This window comes from Physeter macrocephalus, chromosome 9 (genome assembly GCF_002837175.3).
Source record: "Physeter macrocephalus isolate SW-GA chromosome 9, ASM283717v5, whole genome shotgun sequence".
NCBI classification, from domain to species: Eukaryota; Metazoa; Chordata; class Mammalia; order Artiodactyla; family Physeteridae; genus Physeter; species Physeter macrocephalus.
The window spans coordinates 57,768,216-57,789,899 of record NC_041222.1 but is presented as its reverse complement, the minus strand read 5'-3'; the positions used below and the strand labels follow the sequence as shown (position 1 = coordinate 57,789,899).

Below are 21,684 nucleotides of genomic sequence, written 5' to 3'. Positions count from 1 at the left end.
TTAGTTGCTCCGCGGCATGTGGGATCTTCCCGGACCAGGGTTCAAACCCGTGTCCCTTGCGTTGGCAGGCGGATTCTTAACCACTGCGCCACCAGGGAAACCCCCTAATCCTATCTTGGTCTCAGTTTTCTCTCTTCGTGTATAGTCAAAGTGCAACTTGATATTCCAGTCAGATCATGTCATTTCTCTGTCCAAAACCCATCAATGGCTACCTTATTACAAACAAAACTCCCAAGTTTTGTCGACAAATGCTATTTATGAGACCCTATATGAACTAGTCTGTGTTTACCTTTCCAACCTCATCACATTTCTTCACTGTTACACAAATATATCTCATCTTGTCTCAAGTCCTTCTTGACTGTTTTCTCTTTGTTGGGAAAGGTATGTCTTCAGATTTTCAGTCATTTAGATCTTAGCTCAAATCCTCCTTTTTATGCTTTTTCTCCATTGCACTGATGACTGAAATTTTTTTCTTTTCCTTCACCTACAAGTGAAAAGCTTAGAGAGCAGGGACCTTGTCTATCTTGTTTGTCATCATTTGCTTAAGTGCCTGGCACATAGTAGCTGTTAAATGTTTGGTGAGAGAGTGACAGCTCTATGACCTAGATAAAATCATTTATGGATTATGAATTTGCTGTCCATTAGCTAGCATTTGTATAGTTTTTAAGACAACTGATCGTAAGGCTGTCTTTGAATCCTGCCATTTATCTACTATATGACCTTGAGCAGGTTACCTAGCCTTGTGTCCTTCTCTTCCTTACTTGTAAAATGGGAATAATAAAATACTCGACCTCAGAATTTGAGGTGCAAATAAGATACTACATGAAAGATGCTTAGAACAGTGCTTGGCATGTATTAAACACTAAGTATATGTCAGCTATTAATAGTTAAAGGTAATGTTGCATATTATTTTTTCATGACTAATACTTATGTTTATTAAATTGTTTGCAGTGCAGTTTGAGTTTTGCTGACTAATTACCATTGCTAATTGAGGGAATACTCTCATCTAAGGTCTATTTATTTCTCTAAAGTCAGAAAATTTTAAATGAAGATGGTGTTTTTGTCGCTTTTATCTCCTTACTGCTCTGGTCTTAATTCAAAGATGTTAGATGCACAGTTCTAGGGACCTTAAAAATATCCATCACAGGCTGTTTCAAAACCTGCCTAATGTACAGTTTTAGGAGTGAAGGTGAATGGGGAGGTACTGCTTGTTGGTTGGTTTTTTGTATAACCTGTCCACAAGAAAGGAATAAAGAAATGAATCATAAGGATAGGATTTTATTTTCTTCTACACTAGTTTTTCTATACAGTTTCTGTACTACAGACATCGCTGTGTGTGTTGGTGAGGGGCTTGTACGGTTTCTCATGAGCCTTACATAATGAGAGGAACTGTTTTTTCATCTCTGTACTGTCAGGTTCATGGCACATAGTAGATGTATCAATTGTCTGTTGCATCATCTTCTATTATAAAATAGTGTATGCTGTTATAAAATCTAGTTTAAAACAGTATGTTTCCTATTTTGTGCTTTAATAATAATAGAGAAATGAAGCAGCAAGTTAGAATCAGTGTCTTAAAAGGTAGACGTTTCTGTATTATAATATGACTTGGCAACAGTTAAATGAGTTTTGAGCTTCATGTCTTTAGCTCTGATAAGCATTCGCATCCCATTTTTTATATGCAACTCTGGTTTGCTTTAAAGGAAAGGTTCTAGGTGTGTGATAACTGAGTTTTTGTGAGACATAAATGTGTATGTTCTCGTGGGTATGTACATTGTTTCCAAAAAGTGACCTTAGAGAACTGCTTTTCTGTTTACACATTCTGTGAAAATTGGGATACACAGAAACACACTTAGGGTCTTCAGGCGTATGCCACGTAAGAAACACACTTGCAGGCTTTAAGTTAATTCAGAATTATAACGTTAGTACTGTAGTTAATGATTTGCTATTTTCTTAGGACGTTTTACATGAGCTTTGATCCTTGTGGGCTTTGACATTGGTATTTGAAATGAGTTCATACGTATAGGGATATAACATCAATATTTTATTAGTAGACATTTCAAAGGCTATATTACAGTGGTTAAAGGAAACCCTGAAACCTTTTTAAGGGAACATTGTACAGAGTGGAGGCTATGCTGTTTAATAGCTAGATAACCTTGCCTGTGTCAGTTAATCTTTCTGGCCTTCAGTTTTCTAATCTTTTAAAAGGAGGATCTTGGTGATCCCTAAGCGTGATCCCTAAGTGTTCCTTTCAGCTCTGGAATTTGGTGGGTAATGTACTTTGAATTAATGTATATCTTTTCATTGTAAAAATTTTAAAAACGTTAAAAGAGTTCTCTACAAAGGAAACAGTCATTTTTACTACTATTTTTTAGAAACAACCCCTAAACCTGTTAACTGTTTCAGTATATTTTCTTTGAGATTTTTATGTCATTTAAAAATGGAATGCTTTGTAGAATGAATCAGAGCCACAGCCACATAAGGTTGTGCCCTTGGGGACTAGCGCTGGCTGTTTAAAAACTAATCTGAGCCCTGTGCACCAAAGCTGTGGGATTGCATCCCTGGGGAGGATTCTTTGTGTGTGTGTGTGTGTGTTTTCTTCTTTTTTTTAAATTGAAATGTAATTGATATATATTGTATAAGTTTAAGGTGTGTTGATTTTGATACATTTATATATTGCAATATGATTACCTGCCACCGTAGCATTTGCTAACATCTCCATCAGGTCCCTTAATTAGTCATTTCTTTTTTTGTGGTGACAACATGGGAGGATTCTTTTTTCATCCACCTTAGTTTTTTGAGTCTCATTAAGGAGCTCCGTAGTCTTGAGCATATCATTTGAGCCAACAGTTCTACTTAGAATTTATTAGGAAGATACGTGAAAAGATTGAGCAATATATTATTTACTATAGCTGCATTTTATAATAGAAAATTTGATATAGAAAATGGTCCAACAATAGATTAATTTGGGGATAGCTATTCAGTGAAATAGTATTTAGCTGTTAAGTAATTGTTGACATGAAAAGATGTTCATTGTAATTTGAGAAAGTATTTATGGATGAGTATGTATCATATCCATTAAAATGACATGTTTATATCTGTATATGTGCAACAAACAAGTGGGTGAAAACAGTGGCTATCTGTAGTTGGTAAAATTCTGGATCATTTTTGTTTTCTTTGATAGGATGTGGTATTCACTGAAAAATATTTTAACAGCTTTATTGAGATGTAATTCATATCCCAAACAATTAATCCAGTTAAAATGTACAATTCAGTAGATCTTAGTATATCCAGAGAGTAGTGTGGACATTAGCACAGTTTTAGAACATCTTCATCACTCCAAAAACAGACCCTGTACGCATTAGCAGATATTTTGTATTTCTCCTTTCTCCCTCCTGTCTTGCCATAGGGAACTTTGCCTAGGGAACTTTGAACATAATCACGTTGCCTGTTCTGAGCATTTCATATAAATTGAACTATACAATATGAGGTCTCTAATGACCTTTTTTTTTTTTTTTAACTTAGCATAATGTTTTCAAGGTTCATCTATATTGTGTAGCATGTATTTTGTCTTTACATTATTGCCAAATATTCCATTGTATTGGTCTATATCTGTTCATCAGTTGATATTTGGATTGTTTCTACTTTGGACAAATATAAATAATGCTGCTATGAACATTTGTGAGCAAGTTTTTGTGTGGACATGTCTTTTCTGTAGGAGTGGAATTCCTGGGTCACATGGTAACTTTGTGTTTAATCTTTTGAGGAATTGCCAGGCTTTTTGTTTGTTTTTTTGTTGGCTGTGCTAGCTCTTAGTCGCTGCACGTGGGATCTTTAGTTGTGGCATGTGGGATCTAGTTCCCTGACCAAGGATCAAACCCAGTCCCCCTGCATTGGGAGTGTGGAGTCTTAGCCACTGGACCACCAGGGAAGTCCCTGCAAGACTTTTCAAATCAGCTATGCACCATTTTATATTTCCGTCAGCTATGTGTGAGGATTCTAATTTCTCTATATCTTTGCCAGACTTGTATTGTCTTTTTTATTACAACTATCCCATTGGGTGTGAAGTTAGTATCTTATTCTGGTTTTGATTTACATTTCACTGATAGCTAATGACACTCAGCATCTTTTCCTGTGTGAATATTTTTTTAACCATCTATATATAACATGAATTATTTAGATTTGCAAAGGTCTTCTCTTAGTGGGAAGGCATAATTATTTAATTTTTGGTATATTGATAAACATGTAAATTTAAGTATGACTTATAATATGAACATAATAGTAAAATAATAGAAAGTAGTGCTTGAAAACCTGACTGGAGGAGGAGCAGGGAGAGAAGTTTTTTAAAACCTATTCTGCAAAATTAAGAATAAAGGTTAACCAAGTGTAATAAAAATGTATATGTAAAACAAGGTGGTATGAATAAGACCAAATATAAGTGACTACACTGTGTGAATAGAATTCTCTATTAAGACCCTTTGATTGGATTAATCCTATTAAACTACCTGTGTCTTATTTTCTGAGACAAGGCTCAAAACAAGTCATGGCCAAGTAACAATATAATGTCACAAAGAAAGCAAGAATGGGACCATTGCTGTCTGATAAAAGTAGAATTTAAAGTCAAAGCATGAAGAGGAGAGAAGGATACAGGCATTCCTTAGCTTTGCATAGTTCTAGTATGTTTAAATTTTGGTTACCATGGTTTAGATAAACAGCGCCAGTCCCCGCAACAATGTTTCAAATTTCACTTACTCTGGAATATTAACTGTAATTGTGTAGACTACAAAATTTGTTGCTACACAAATCAAGATGTAAATAACAGATGCATAGCACGTCACTTTTTTTTGAAGTTTCTTGGTGATTGGTCAGTGTGCATCTGTTTCTCAGTTCAAGCATAGATAGCACAATGCGTAGTAGTGTTGTTGCCTCTTTGTCTTTCAATGATATACCCACCCAGGTTACATTTAAAGAAAAAACAAGATGGGGAATCAGCCAACAAAGAAACTGATAATGCCAGAAGTGAAATTTGAATTGAATGTAAATGCAGTTATAGAATAAATAGTCTTGTGAATAATAACCTTGTGAATGTAGATGTGCTGTATATGGGGAGACTAGATACACAGAGCAGCTTAGGGAAGGCAAGCTTATCAACATAAATGAGGAAAGTGGTTGCAATAAAAAGGATGAAGATGTCTCAGAGGAAGTGACGCCAACAAAAAGCATTAAAGATATGCCATAACATTGAAAGTACAAAAGACAAAATGTTAGAAAGTGATCAGATTTAGAAAGGAGTATGACACATTGCCTTAGGCATAGAAAATATGCTTACTCCATGTCATAAGTTATGTGATCAGAAGGGGCAAGCACTGTTCAAACTATTAACTTTTTTACAAAGACATGAAACACTTTAATATCAGTGTTTCTAATGTTTTAAATTACAGTGTACTAAATAATTAGTATTTTACTATATTTAAGATTTCCTTATACACTGTCAGTAATAGTGCATTTAGTGTTTTCACAATTTTTGAAGGTTTTGGAACAATTGTAATTTTTCCCATTGTTCAATAAGATTGCCTTGCACAGTCATTTTTGTGTTCTCTCGTCATACAAAGTGAGGAATGCCTATTTGGGGGAAAGAAAAATAATCTATATAAATTGAACTGTCAAACCTTTATATGCTAAATAACATAATGGTAGAATCAGTTTTCTCTTTTGAATACCTTCTTGGTTTAGAATCATATCTAAAAATGCCCCATGTTTGAAGTTTTAAGACATTTTTCTGCAATTTTATTAAGTATTTAAGGTCCCTTCCACTTCTTCAAGTTCCTGATGCCACCAGTTTTGAACCCTTTGGGGATTTTGAACTATAAATTTAGGGTACTGTCTCACTTTCTTCAATAGCTGTTTAGTATCCAACTTTCTTACTCTTCCCAGCTTTCAAACCTGTTGATAATATCCCTTGTCATCTTTAGCCTTATGAGTTATGGGGTTTTAGGAGAGAGAATTGCTTTGTTCTAACTAGAAGTATGTTTTATTTTTGATGGTGTTTTAACTCGAGTCATCTACTTGGAATTTGAAGCTGATTATGCAGGAGGAATTGCTTTACTGTTTTAACTAAATGTGTTAAATTTTCTAATTTTAGATTATGGGTAGGAATGAATGATGCCTAGTAAAAGTCTGAATTTCTAGATCAAATGAGATAGTGATGATTTAAGTGTGCCTTAACTGATGTGCAGTTAAAATACATGGATACTTTGAGTATTTATAAATTTCAGAATTTAAATAATAAAGCTGACTTTTATATGTACTTGATTATATTTAAGTAGAGCACTAAGTCTCTTTTTTATTGAAATTTTATCTTAAAGCCTTTTAAAATATTCTAAATTGGAATGTGAGCTATAGTCATTAGGTCCCTAATTCTTAAAGAATTTCAGCAGATACGGAATTTGTGATAGATAATTAGTAATTAATAATCTTAAATTGTAGCATATTTTAGAGGAAATGAGTAGTAATTTGATTTTCCTCTTGCTTTGGAGAATACATATATATCAGCCATTATAGCAAAAAACTGATACATTCTCTGCATCTACCTTTATAGGATTGACAGACTTCTACAGAACTGACTGACATAGGGAGATATATAATGGGGCTGTTCTGGGGATTATATCTAAATATATATGTATATATACACACAAAAAATAGTTGTCATCATTCACGGGTTCCATATTTATGAATTTGCCTGCTCACTAAAATTTATAATCCCAAATCAATACCTGTGGTGCCTTCACGGTCATGTCTGTGTGTGAAATGGCAAAAAATTTGAGTAACTTGATGCACACATTCCTAGCTGAGGCTGAACCAAGGCCATGCTTTACCTTGTTTCAGCTCTCATATTGTAAACAAGTGTCCTTTTTGCAGTCTGTGTAGTGCCATGGCTTTTGTATTTTTGTGCTTTTTCTTGGTCATTTTGCTGTTTATAATAGCACCCAAATGTAGTGCTGAAGTGCCATTTAGTGTTCCTAAGTGCAAGAAGCCTGTGCTTTGCCTTATGGAGAAAATATGTGTTACGTAAGCTTTTGGCTGTGAGTTCAGTGTTAATGAATTACCAGTGTATATTAAAATAAGGTGTCTTTAAACAGAAACACACATAAAACAATGTTATGTACTGATTGGTTGACAAAAATGTTGTGACCAGAGGAACCTACTCTGTATTTACCCTGGAGCAGTGGTACAGTATTCCTTAATTCAGTGTTCATGGTGACATTATAGAATATAATTACCATGAATGCAAGAATTGACTGTAATATATATGTGTGTGTGTGTATATGAATGAACAAACCAGTTACAACATCTGATTCCCTCACTGAATAAAGTAAAAGTCTTAACATACTTATTTTATTCTAAAAATCTACATGTATGTATATACAAATATTAAAACATACATATAATATAATATATGTGTGTGTGTGTATATGAATGAACAAACCAGTTACAACATCTGATTCCCTCACTGAATAAAGTAAAAGTCTTAACATACTTATTTTATTCTAAAAATCTACATGTATGTATATACAAATATTAAAACATACATATATGTATGACATGTATATATGTATGTATAATATGTATGACAATGTTTTTTGAGTTGTATAATATTCCAAACTACTTTGTAGTAAAACTGTATTTAGAATGCATTTAAATGTATAGATTAATGCAGTCTTGTGACATCTTTTTTCATTTTTATGCATTTTTATAGTAAAATCTGTAAAATTATTATAGCAAAATTTACCATTTTACCATTTTTAAGAGTGCAGTTTAGTGGCATTCAGTACATTGACATTGTTGTGCAATTTGTGTTTTTTTTTCTTTGTGTGTGTGTATTTTTTTAAAATTAGGATTATGGATCTAGGAGTTTGTGACTGAATTTAATAAAAGCATTTGGAATTAAATATTATTTGTGGCTACCTTTAATTTATGTATGATTTTTAATGCGTTTTAGATTAAGAATTTTTGATAATTGCGTTCATAGGGTAGTGCTATTTAATCACTTATATTTGAGATTGCTTTACACTCACATTTCCCCCCCCTCCTTTTTTAGTGCTTTTTTAGGCCCAAAGGACATATTTCCTTACTCAGAAAATAAGGAAAAGTACGGCAAACCAAATAAACGAAAAGGCTTTAATGAAGGTTTATGGGAGATAGATAACAATCCGAAAGTGAAATTTTCAAGTCAACAGGTGCGTGATATTACATAAAATTTAGTTTAGTATTATTTACTCAGTTTTGGAGAATAATCACTATTCTAGCTACAGGAAAATGATTGAAGAGCCTTATAAATTTCAGATTAAATTGTTCTTATTTGTGAGGTTGAACCTTGGACTTTTGTATCTAGATAACTGATGAAATTCTTGCCTTTGTGGTCAAATAGATCTCAGAAAACTGGGAAACACTCAGTTATTTAAATCCTGATTGAGAGTTTATTTAATGTATTGAATTTAAAGTCATATGTACTGTTTCCTTAAATTCAGGTTTAATAACTTGAAGGGTGTGTTTTTTTTCTCAATTTCTAAATCCATAAAATTTATTAGAATATGAACTTCATGTGGGTTAAATTAAATATGTGACAAAAATACTTATAGCACTATGCAAATTATACTTACTTATTTTTGGTTTCTAGAAGAGCAACCTTTAAACTTTCTTTTTATCCTGTTCTGTGTGTGTGTGTGTGTATGTGTCCAGACTTGAATTAGTAAAAACTAGGATGAGTATGAGTAAACCTAAAGAAGGAAATAACACACTGAAAATTTTGCAGCTTTCTACCTTTAAACCTATATAATTTTTAGTTCTTTGCATGTACCATGCTTTTTTCTCATGTTTGAGAACTTGTCAGATGCTGTTCTGTCTGGAACATTGAAATCTTTCATTGATGTTCCAGGGCTGCATTAGATGATCCTAAGTGCCTTCATTATCCACCCAAAAGTTATTTGTTACAGTATTCATCATATCACATCATAATTGCTTCTGTACTTGTCTTAACTGCCACAGGCTTATTAGTTCCATAAACAAGAAAGTTGTATGTGTCCTGTGTGCTTGGTATTCTTACACGTGTGGAAGGAATAGTTATCCACTGAATGTTTGTTGCACAAATGTAAGAATGGATGAATGGTTTCCCATCCTTATTATAAGCCTTGGAGTCCAAGGAGACTGAGTTGATTAGTTCCTGAAAATAACATTTTGTAACTTAATTTGGATCATACATCCTATGATTGTGCTTTCAAGGTCGTTTTCATCCTCCAGATTGCCTAGCATAGTCACTTTATCCTTTGTCCTATCTATCTACTTAATCTCCACGTAGTTTTCACAGTACCTACTTGCAATTTTCCATTTCACAGTGAAATTTTTCGTTGGTTGTGTGCATGAAACCCAACAATTTTCTGTTCTTAACAAAAGTATGAATGATTATGGTGGTGTGATGTACTCTGTGTTCCCAGCCCAGACATCCCCAGTGGCACATTCCTGTGGTTTGGTGCAAGCGTTGATGCCCAAGCCTATACAAAAAAAAATTGGCCATCCTAATTTATAAATATTTCTATCGTGCTATAAGTAATTTTGGGCACATTTTTACATTTTTTATATACCTTTATAATTTATGGGTTATCAGCATTGCCTTTTTTTTTTACAGAAAAGGAAATGGGTTTACAGTTTAAAGACTTGCCAAAGGAAATAGCTAGAAAGGTGCACAGTTTGGATTACAGTCCCTTCATCTTGTAGATTGGGAGCTTTACCCTCACCTCCCAATGTATACTGTGTTGCCTCTGATATTCATCGTTTTGGTTGGTTTTATGAAAATCTAGGGACCCTAGGTTACATGCTTAAGTATCTCTCATATGGGGGTACTTTTAAAATTTAATGATTACTGGACTCTCCCACTCAGTGTCTGTTAAATCAGAATCACTTAAGTTTGGGTCTCAGGAATCTGCATTTTAAATAAACTAAGTGTGAGATATAGATCAATAAGAGTCCTTCAAGTTGTGATATATATCCTTTGTTAAGGCTGTTTGTCTTAGAGTACATAGATTAGCTTCTTTATCCAGAATATTTCAATAGTTGAATACAGTGTAGGTCTGTGCTCCTCTAAATCACCTTACATTGTATCTTGTTGGGCATTTGCTGGTTAGAACATCAGAATGGTATTCTTTGTAATTGTACTTTTAATTTCTGCCTCACCATTTTATCAGCTGAGATTGTATGCATCAACTGCAGGAATATAGTTCCATGTAAGACTTTCCTAAATAAAATAGTAGCATTTAAAACTTTTCAAAATTGTATATATTAAAAGTATCCTGTGCAACAGAAATGAGGATACTTTTCTAGCTTTCTTAAAAACAGGCTTTGATTTTTCATGGGTACAAAATTTTAAAGTTGGCGTAAAATATTATTTTGTGAAACTAATAGACTTGATTGTTCATAGGCATCAACTAAACAATCAAATGCGTCATCTGATGTTGAAGTTGAAGAAAAAGAAACTAGTGTTTCAAAGGAAGATACTGACCATGAAGAAAAAGCCAGCAACGAGGTGTGTTTAATTTCTCTTGCATTCTAAACCCATTTTGTTGCAAGGAAGAATTGTAAAATGAGTTGATTGTGGCACAGTAGAAAGTAATCTTTAAAGTAGTTGAGTGATGAATGGGAAAATATTAAAGGCTTATTTCCTTGCATAAATATGAAATATAGTATTGTAAAATAATTTTTGCATCTTTAAGATGCATGGATATTTTTATTTGAAGTTACTTTGCTGTGCAAAATATGAGGTACAACTAGGAGAGTCGCTTACTGTTTGTTAGGAATATTTTTAAAGTGAGTTATTGTTGGATGGATGTACGGGAAAGGATATTGAACCGAATTTTTTAAAACCTAGATTTATTTCCAACTCTGTATTTGATTATCTGAGTGGGGATACTCATTTAGCCTTTCTAGGCTTCATGAAGTTGTTACTTGATCTCCAGGGTCCCGACTGCCTCTTAACATTCACAATCCTAAAACTGAGGATTCTACCATAGAAAGAGTGTTTTGTAAATTTAAATAGACAAACCTCCCAGTGTACGAGCAAGTGTGACTTTTATATTTGATCTGATAGAGGAAAGCTTTTTTTGTTGTTGTTAGGTGAAGATGCTGGTGATTACTTCCACTTTATAATGAATTAATGTTAAGACTTTTAATGTTTATAATTTCAAAGGTCAGAGAAGCAAAACAAGTTTCCATAGTACTTTTAGTGAAACGTGCTTGTGATTTTTAATTTAAGAAATTTTCTTTCACTCATGGCATAATTATCAATTTCATCTGTTGTGTATTTTTTTTTTTTTAAGGATGTGACTAAAGCAGTTGACATAACCACTCCAAAAGCTGCCAGAAGAGGGAGAAAGAGAAAGGTAATTCTACTGCTTAACCACAGAGATCTTAAAAGAATTTTTATTTTAGTTGGATTGAGGGAGTGTAGATAATGAAACGGTACCATTTAATTTAGACTTAGCCCTTCACTCTAAGTCCTTTAATTTTTTTAAAGGATAGGTTATGTTGTTCACTTATCAAAACTATCTGTTTCTTTTCTTAGTGATACAGCACCCTTAAGTTGAATGGTATGCAAAATAAAATGCACCAATTTTCATTCCTTTTAATGATGCTGTCTCAAGTTTTCTCTATAAAATGGATAATATATATACTCATAAGACTGTTGAGAGAACTAAATGAGTTAATACATGTAAAATTTATAATAAATCCTGGTACATAGTGCTTTGTAAGTGTTGTCCATTATTATGTTATTACTTTACAGCATTGTTGCATGAAATGAGAGTATGTGACAGTTTAGGACAAAGTACCTCTTATGCTTTTAATTAGTGTTTCTTCTTCCTTATGTGAAGTTTTGTTCATCACACCTTTTTCTGACCTATTTATGTCTCAGACTGTTATATTATATGACAAAGCTACAAAGAAAACTTAAGAGTTCAGTCTTTTTTTTTTTTTTTTTTTTTTTGTGGTATGCGGGCCTCCCTCTGTTGTGGCCTCTCCCGTTGCGGAGCACAGGCTCCGGACGCGCAGGCTCAGCGGCCATGGCTCACGGGCCCAGCCGCTCCGCGGCATGTGGGATCCTCCCAGACCGGGGCGCGAACCCGGTTCCCCTGCATCGGCAGGCGGACGCGCAACCACTGCGCCACCAGGGAAGCCCAAGAGTTCAGTCTTAAAAAAAAAAAATTTTTTTTGTAGTATTCTGAGTTCAGTGTCTTATAAGGAAGTATAATGAAAACAAATAATTACAGTGGCTTTTTATTCCCTGTGGGGTGTGTGTGAAGGGGCTATGATGACTTTAACAAGATTTTAAAAGATAGGCAGAATTTTAGTCAGGCAGATGAAGGAGGAGGGGAGGAGCATGTGAGGCAATTACAGAGGCATAGAGAAAATTTTGCTTCAAGCATTTCAAGTATTGCATTTCAGTATTCTCAGACCATAAAGATTGAGGGAAACAAGTACAAAAACCCCCAATGTGTTACCCTGAAGAACTTCAACTTAGAGAATTGGTGGGAAGCCATTGAATTATTTTAAATTTCAGGTACTTCTCTTTTTAAAGCAATGTGAATGATGGGGATTGGACTGGAGCAGGGAGACCAGTTCACTGATAAATTCATTCAGAATCTTGGTACTCACTTCACTGGCCCAGACAGAAAATCAGCAGCGAATAAGGAAGATAAGGTCTCTGTACTTATTGAACTTACATTTTTGTTGAGACAGACAATAAATACATAAAACAAGAGAATTAAAATGGGGAGTTATGATTGGGACTTGGTAACTAAATTATGAAGTCCTTTCTAAAGAGTTAGCATGACATTTTTAGTGGTGTAGATGAGAGATAGGATTTTAAGAGCACCTTAGGAGGTAAAGTTAATAGTTGATTGGAAGTGGGTGTGAAGTGAGGGGGAGGAATCTAGGATGACTCAGGGTGTTGGCTTGGATGACTAGATTATATACTGAGAATGCAGGAGATGTTTTGGGAGCAGAGGCATGAGGAGGAGGATGTGAAACACCCTTGAGAACTAGACTGAAGATACATATTTCTCTGACACCAAAGGGGGAAAATGTAGAAGTTACAGTTGCAGTCTCTGACATAAAGATAGGATTTAGATAGGTAGTCAGGGGAGAAAGTTTACTGAGAAGAACGCAGAAAACCAGAATCCTGAGGGATTATAATGGCGATGAAAGGCTGCCTTGTAAAATTATGGCTGAGAAGGAACTGTCAGGAGAAAAATCTAAGAGAGGATATCAAGCTAAACAAGGGAGGAGAGAATTTTAAGAATGAGGGAGTGGTTAGTAGTGTCCTGATGCAGAAGGGGTCCAATAATAATTGACAGGATCCCCCAGGATACCTTAAGGTCAAACGGTAAGAACAGATGAAGCAGGTTAAAGAATAAAATGTTTAATGTTGAAATTACACTGTGCTTTTGAAATCTTTGAAGGGGAGGAGAGAGAATGCAGCAACAAGGTTAAGGGAGGGTGTTCAAAGTGAAAAAATATAATAGAGGCTTTTAACACTTTTTCTTTGTGAAACCAGGAAAGATCAAAGATGTGGAAAGAGTATAAAATTACTGTAAGTTAAGAATAATGCTGGGTGAGAGAAAAGGGAGGACACATTTGAGGGAATTTACTTGATGGGAAAGAGAGACATTTCATCTTTTTTCACATTGAAGGGAAGGGTGGGCAAGACTATTACAAACTTCTAGGGAGACTTGGAAATTAAGGGAATCCCTTCCTGCTGGCCTCAGTCTCCATTCTCCCTCACCAAATTCAAAGCAAGACTGCATGTGTGGTGTAAGGCAGAAAGAAAGGATTGAAAGTTTATGCTAGAGGGAGAAGGAAAGGGCATGACAAAAGACAGGGTAGAGGATTAATGGATGGCTTTGAGATCACAAATGAAGTTGCATAAAATGAATGCATGTTTGTATAATTTTTTTTCAGCAGGGCTCAGCAGCAGGGAATAATAGAGCAGGGAAGGTAGAGTTTTATAGTAACTCTTTGTTGGAGACTTGCGGGACAGGTGCAGCAAAACAAGAATGCAGATGAATAGTAGTTCCATGAGGTTTTTGAGGGATGGGGGGGCCTTTATGTAAAGTCACAAAGGGAGTAGAGCTAGAAAATGGGGTAACAGATGGGGAGAAAATTTGTCAAAGGCTTAGAGGTCTCAGTGAGATAAAGTAAAATATGGAAGAAATTAATCTAGAGTCAATATTTGCATTCGAGATATTTAAATATATATATATTTGAAATAATAGTCCTTTCTCTAGATAAAATATTTCTTATTCTTTGAGTTAGTATTTTCATGAGGAATGGTTTTGACTTGCATGATTTTGCTGTAATAGTCAAGAATATATGTCTATGGAAGGGCTGTATTTTTGCTTCGTATAGTGTTTGTTTATGGCATTAGTTATTGATGACCTTGTTACCTCTTATTGGTATCTCCTCAAAAAGATTCATACCTGTAATTCTATGCGGTCATGATTTATTTCCAAAAATTGAAAGTGTAATTGAAGAGGGGATTTTTTTGCCCTGAAGAGTTCATCAGTTTGAACTGAATTTTGGAGAACTTTTGCCCTCTTAACTGCTCACCCTCCTAACTCAATAGAAGAGCTCTCATACAGTCTTGGGTTCTCAACCTTTGGTATAAAAACAGATGCCCGGCTCCCTACTCCAGAGCTATCATCAAATCAGGATTGGGGTGGGGGGTGGTAGGTGGTCTGTAAGTTCCTAAAATTAGAAATACAACTTGAGCTAATGTTTTTGAAGCAATTTTTATAATGTTCCTTGAGAACAATTCAAGGGTTACCTTAGATGAGTTTCTTGACTTTTAATAATGCTTTGAATATACATTATTATATTGCAATTACAAAGGCAAAAATGTTTAAAAACTAAGAACAAAGAAATGGATAAATTCTTAGAAGTGGGATTGCTGAGTCAGATTTGCATATCTGTATTGCTGATATTCATAATGATCAGAAATGTATTACCAGTTTATTGATTTGATCACCATTAATCAATATATGAGTAATTCTCCACATTCTTAACAAAATTGGGCATTACCTCTTAAGTGTTTGCAAATCAGATTGTCAATTAAAAGATTTAAAAAATTTTTTTATCAGTAAGGTTGGATTATGCAAGTTTTGGCATGATGCTTTATTGCCTTTATTTTTATTGAGGTAGTTCAGGCTGAATTCTAAATAATTGGGGGTAGGGGAGCACTCATAGTAGTCCTCCCATTCTTCTCTTTGTTCTCTTTGCTGTTGTTATGTTTGCATTTCCTTTCTAATTGGTGGTTATTAACCTTTGTTCTACTCTAATGCTTGAATTGATTAAACTGATTATTGTTTGGGGCTATTGTCTCATTACCTGGGGCACTATAGTTTGCAAAGCGTCATTGGGATTTCTTTACAGTAGTAAATCCTTCTTTATGGAAAATAAGAATAAATCCTAGGGAAGAACAGCAGATGTCTCAGTTCAAAAATAAAACATGTACATATTAACAAAGTTAAAGAATGGAAATATCAGCAACTTAATTTCTTGCCTTTTTAACATTAATTTAGGTTGTACATCACAAGTACACAATATAAAGTGTTAGTATTTTGAGATACTCAATGAAAGTACATTTATAAGCAATGTGTGGGATATTACAGTGTAATTACATTATACTTTAACATTTTGCATCAAGAATATTCATTTTATTTTTATAAATGACTTTTTTAGGTTGAGAATATCTAAAAAGTGAGTTGTTTCCTAGAATTACTCACTAGAATTATAAGCTAAATTTGAGGATATCACTCGGATGAGTCAACTGTTGAAAAATAATGATCGATATATGTTACGCTTGTATTTGAACTTGTTATCCTATAGTGGCACGTTTTTGCCATTGAACTAAATTTGGAATGCCTACTATGTGCTAAATAAGTTAATTTAAATCTTTGTGATTCAGGCAGAAAAACAAGTAGAAACCGAGGAGGCAGGAGTAGTGACTACAGCAACAGCATCTGTTAATCTAAAAGTGAGTCCTAAAAGAGGACGACCTGCAGGTAGGATTATTAATGTTTAAATAGCTGGCTTGTGATTAATATTCTAATCCATTAAAGTGTTGTACCTCAGCTACTTTGGAATAGGTGCATAGGTACTTGGTTATGTGTAATATATAAATTTCAAAGGAGATAAACATTAAGGTTTCTGCTCTTTGTAATAAAGTATTTAAATTTGAAATAATTGCTTGAGACTTTTTCATTTTCTGTTTTATCCCCATTACATTTTCCTTTAATAGCAGCAAATGAGGCTGTGGTGAGATTTAAAATCCATGAACGATGGGTTTATTTTACCTCTTACTTTAGAAATATTAAGCTTTCCAAATGGAATCATAATGAAAACAAGAGAAAAACAGCATTTGAATAATCAAAGCTATTAAATTATCGCATTCTTTCTTTATTAGGGCCTGTAATATATGCAGATGTCTTCAGCACTGCCTACTTAAAGTATTTTCCTAATTTGGCAAATAGGAAATAGTTTGGAAGGATCTTTCTCTGATACAAAGTAAAACAAAGAATATTAGCCAAGATAGAGCCAATTTTTTTTTCTACTTCATAACATAGGATTCTGGGTTTTTTTTGGTTTTTTTTGGCGGGGGGGTGCTGCGTCTGGTCTTAGTTCGACATGCGGGCTCTTCATTGCGGCACACGGGCTTCTCTCTAGCTGTGGCGTGAGGGTTTTCTCTCTCTAGCTATGGCATGGGGGCTCCTGGGCTCTGTAGTTTGCAGCACGTGGGCTCTCTCGTTGAGGTGTGCTAGCTCAGTAGTTGAGGCACGCAGATTTAGTTGCCCCGCGGCATGTGGGACCTTGGTTCCCTGACCAGGGATCGAACCCGCATTCCCTGCATTGGCAGGCGGATTCTTTACCACTGGACCACCAGGGAAGTGAAGTCCCATAACATAGGATTCTTAATGAAACAGGATAAAATAAGTAATACCCAAAAAGAAAAAAAAAACAATTTACCTAATTTTTACTTCGGAATTTAATAGTGTAATGGATCACATTAATGGTGTTGTTAGAAAATTCAATGACTTCTGATAACAAATTTTCAAATACGTGAGCATACATATACAAATAATACTGTAATATGTATATGAATGTTGAATATAAGTGCTGCTATCAACTATAAAGTTGAATTTTGTGACATTCCTATTAAAACAACAATGAGGGATGTTCTTTTAAGCCCTCAGCCATACTAAGGACAGACTGAAAATACTCTTGATTCACCTCTGTAAATTTTCTGCTGTTAACTCATTTGAACCACTGGAGGGATATGATTTTTAAAAGTTAAAGTAATTGTTATCTGTAATAAACTAATATTCTTGGTATATATCATTTGTAACTTTTATATGTGAGATCTACATCTTAACGGGAAAGCTGGTAGTTACAAAATTTTTTTCCTGTGAATGTTAGCTACAGAAGTCAAGATTCCAAAACCAAGAGGCAGACCCAAAATGGTAAAACAGCCCTGTCCTTCGGAGAGTGACATGTGAGTATAATTAGTTATGCAGTAAATGAGACATTTCACGTTCAATATGTATAAATTTCTTTGCATTTTTGCCAGTTTTATTTACAGAGTGTTTGTTGCTATTACTATTTTGTATTTCTAAGAATTAGGGGCAAAACAGTTGAAAAATAGTTTTCATTATATAAAAAGTTAAAATTGATAGGGAATCAAGAAAAATCTGATACAATTATCATTTCATTAATCTAAGACATTTTCTTGTATACTAGGATATAAGATACTTGGATAATGCAGCATAAAATTTATAATAGTTCCCTTTGTTTAAGGGAAGTTTTAGACAAAGTATTTTTGAAGCAATTTCCACAAATCTTGCTCCTCCAGAATAATCTTTATTTAAAATAACACTTAACATTATTTTTGTAAATTTAAAGTTTTAAAGTATTTTGGAATGATAACTAGTTATTAACAAAATAATCAGTTCTTTTTTTTTCTTGCCATCTTTCTTTTCCATTATGGATCTTGTTTGTGTTGGCTTTTCTGGGTAGAAACTTCACCAGCAGGAATATATATTTAGACAAAGAGGGCAAAACTTTTTAGCTATTGTGTTTAAAGATTTTATAGAAAAGGCTTAAGTGAGTGTCTCTTAAGAATGGATTTACAGTGTTTTGAATGAAAATATTTTATTGGAAATTTCAGTTATAGAAGTGTTGGCACTTTTCAGCCAATATATGTTTAAAGAGTTTTATTTTACTGCCAAGCTAGCTGTTTAAATATTCTCGAAAATGGTGGCCAAATTACAACATGGTTTTCACTACTATAATGAAATTTAGAAATTAGGTACATGCAGGTGAGTTTATGTTTTTAAACATAGCAAGTAAATCTCACTCATCTCCTCCCTAAGATGTCTTCTCTAATAAGGGCATCAAGCATCAAGTCTAGGATTTTATGATCAACATAAGGCCTTGATCTAGAGACTTAGGAACTGAAACACAGGTTATCTGCTCCCCTCTCCCTTTTTATATATGCACATTGATCTGGGAGGGATAGGGAACCATAATAAATACTCCCAAGGAGAAGATTAAGAAGCACACAGCAGTCATTGTTCCTCAGGAAATAAGAAATTCTGTTGGGAAAATATTGTGAGATCCCCGTTTTAGATATAAGGAATATTTCCTTGTTTTAGGTCCATCCCAATTTTCCCTGAGAGTATCTTCCTAGTCCATTTCTCTCCGTGGCTTTTGGCTGATTCTTGGACTGGAAAGTATTAACCCTCCTTATTAGCTGAGCAGCTTTCTTATTCTGCTTTCATACTTTAGGGAGTTGGGCCCAAGATTCCTTTTTAAATCTCCATTAGTTTCTCTTAATGCAGGCTAGCATCCCTTTTGGTAGTAATAATACTTTATTGTTAGCATGTATCTGTTTAATTCTAGTCATTTTCATTTGCCATTGTCTCCCTCATAAGACTTCCCCAGACATGCTTATCTTTTTATACTTAACTAAAAGCACTTTTGAGTTTATAGGTTTTCCTGAAAACCTACTCCCTGGTTTCTTTTTCATAGAACCATTTGTTCATCAGAAGGATCAAGGTATCCCAATTTGAATTCTTAAGGAAAGGCTGGCGACTTACAACCTTGATTGGATCTTTGACTCCAGTCTTTGTCTGAATTTGAAAATCTTTTACAGGATGGAAGTGACTTTCAACACTGAAATGCATGGAATTTTTTTCTCCTTCCTTTGTCGTCCTATTATTTTTTAAACTTACCTGTTTCTTGAAGGTACCCTATCAAATTTATGTTGATAACAATCAACTCAAAATGCCAATATTCTATCTTGAAACCTCTTCACCCAGAGCCACAAGTTCACTGAATAAGTTTTCTCTCCAGTTATCACAGGTGACAGTTTTACCCACTGTATAATATATTAGGGTTTCAAATGCAAAGCAAGTGTCAAACGTTTTAGGTTTTGATGATGGACAACCCCAAAATACCAGTAGCTTACAATATTTATTTTTCACTTGTGCTATATGTAGGCTGGGCATTGGCTGTTATAGCTACTCTCAGCTTTGTATCTGGGCAAAAACTCAGTGGAGTGTAGAGCAAAACTATATAAGCTCTTCTGAAACGTAAGCTCTCCACCATGAGAACGGCGTGTATCTGCTAGTGACAGCTTCTTTGCTGTGGGTCCTGAAATGACAAGACAGTCGGTAGAGTCCAGAAGATCTGAAACCATCTCATAATCCTCATGTAAAGTAAAAATATTTGTTATAAGCCACTGAGATATTTTGGGTTGTGTTTGCATTAATTTTTGGATTAACATGTATTTATAATTTTCTTTAGTCTTTTAATATGTTTCCTATTGTACCTTGACCTATTAAAAAGGGAATTATCATCATGAGGTCTGTTTTTCATGGAGGATGGTAAGGAGGGAGGACCATTGGTAAAAGACTTAATTGCAGCACGCAGCGATAGTTACGTTTATGGGAGTTCTCTGCTTTGACACTGTTTTAAAAACTTTGAAATAATAATCCCATTTCTTAAAAACTTAACGATACACTTTAAAATCTACCTTTAAAAAACAGCTGCATGGTATTGCACTGTGTATGTATTATCATAATTCTTAAAAGTTTATTTCTTGTATGGATACATTTTTTTAGACATTGTCATCTGTCGTTTTGTACATGTGCAAATATATTGGTTAGAATACATTGCTAGAAGCAGATTTGCTGGGTTAAAAGGATATTTTTATTTTTAATACCTGCCTCTTTGCATAGGGGTAACATTTTGGGGGAGGCAGTTCATCAGTATCTATTAAGAACCATGGGAATGCCTTTTATATTTGATTCTCTATTCCCATCTCCACAAAATGATCGTTATTAAAATATTTACCCCCTTGTGGAAATATTGAAGAAAGTTAAGTGATTTTACTTGCCTGCTTTTTCTTCCATTGATTAAAAGTAAAGGATGAAAGCTATATAACATTTAAAAATAAACACAGCCAATGGTAGTTACATGACAAAAAATTTCTAAAGAAATAAAGTGATTTTTTTTCTTTTCCAATTTAATAATCTTAACGGTTCAAGGAAGCAGTTGTCTGGTAGGTCAGTGGATTTGGAATTGAGATACTGCGCTATTTGACCTTTTGCACCATCATTTTCTCATTTGTTAAATGGAATGGGTTGGACTAAATGATCTGGGGTCCCTTCCAGCTTTCAAATCCATTGATGTAATTATATGTGTAAATCTCAATGAAATTCCTTGAACACTTTAATATTAAGGTTAATTGGCCATGTGTTTTACATATGTGTCAGTTGGGAGCCTTTTACACTGCAAAGCATATTTCTTTAAATTTTAAAATGACCGTATTTCACCATTACGCAGTTCGATTCTGCAATTGTATTTTTCCCAGCGTGGCTACTTTTTAAAACATTATTTACTTTTATAAATATGTAGAATATGAGCTCCATAAAATCTAGGCATCTTACACATCTTATACACTGCTGTTCCCCAAAGTCAAGAACGGTACCGTGGCATATGAGATAGTACTCAATATTATTTTTAAGTGAATGAGTCACATTACAAAAAACATGGAAAACAAAGGGGAAAAAATCACTTTTCTATTACCCTAATGCCACTGTAATTTTTCTACCTTGTAATTTATAGTAAAAGGATGTTCTTTTCCTTTTATGATTGGTTGATAATGACACTCCATTATATTTTACTTAAAGATATTTAAAATTTGTTTTTAAATAAAATAAACTACATGTAGCTTATTGTTATCCAGAGTACTTATTCAATTAACTCAGAGAGGTGGTTGAATGACAAGTACTAATGATACATAAAAGATTATTTTTCATTGTTGTGCCTGTGAAATAGGGTAACTGAAGAAGACAAAAGTAAGAAAAAGGGGCAAGAGGAAAAACAACCTAAAAAGCAGCTTAAAAAGGATGAAGAGGGCCAGAAGGAAGAAGATAAGCCAAGAAAAGAGCCAGATAAAAAAGAGGGGAAAAAAGAAGTTGAATCAAAAAGGAAAAATTTAGCTAAAACAGGGCTTACATCAACCTCTGATTCTGAAGAGGAAGGGGATGATCAAGAAGGTGAAAAGGTAGAACGTTTGCATAT

The 21,684-nt window shown here is 34.2% G+C and overlaps 1 protein-coding gene across 7 annotated transcripts in view; it reads left to right on the top strand.

Moving 5' to 3' along the window:
- The window catches only part of PSIP1 (PC4 and SRSF1 interacting protein 1), a 41,729-nt gene that overhangs the window by 7,851 nt on the left and 12,194 nt on the right, over positions 1-21,684 (top strand). For all 7 annotated transcript variants that reach the window (XM_024126778.3, XM_007122872.4, XM_024126779.2 and 4 more), the window contains exons 4-9: positions 8,096-8,234; positions 10,469-10,573; positions 11,364-11,426; positions 16,007-16,103; positions 17,515-17,590; positions 21,439-21,667. In XM_024126778.3, coding sequence (XP_023982546.1) covers positions 8,096-8,234; positions 10,469-10,573; positions 11,364-11,426; positions 16,007-16,103; positions 17,515-17,590; positions 21,439-21,667 — 709 coding nt within the window. The remainder of the gene's footprint in view (positions 1-8,095; positions 8,235-10,468; positions 10,574-11,363; positions 11,427-16,006; positions 16,104-17,514; positions 17,591-21,438; positions 21,668-21,684) is intronic.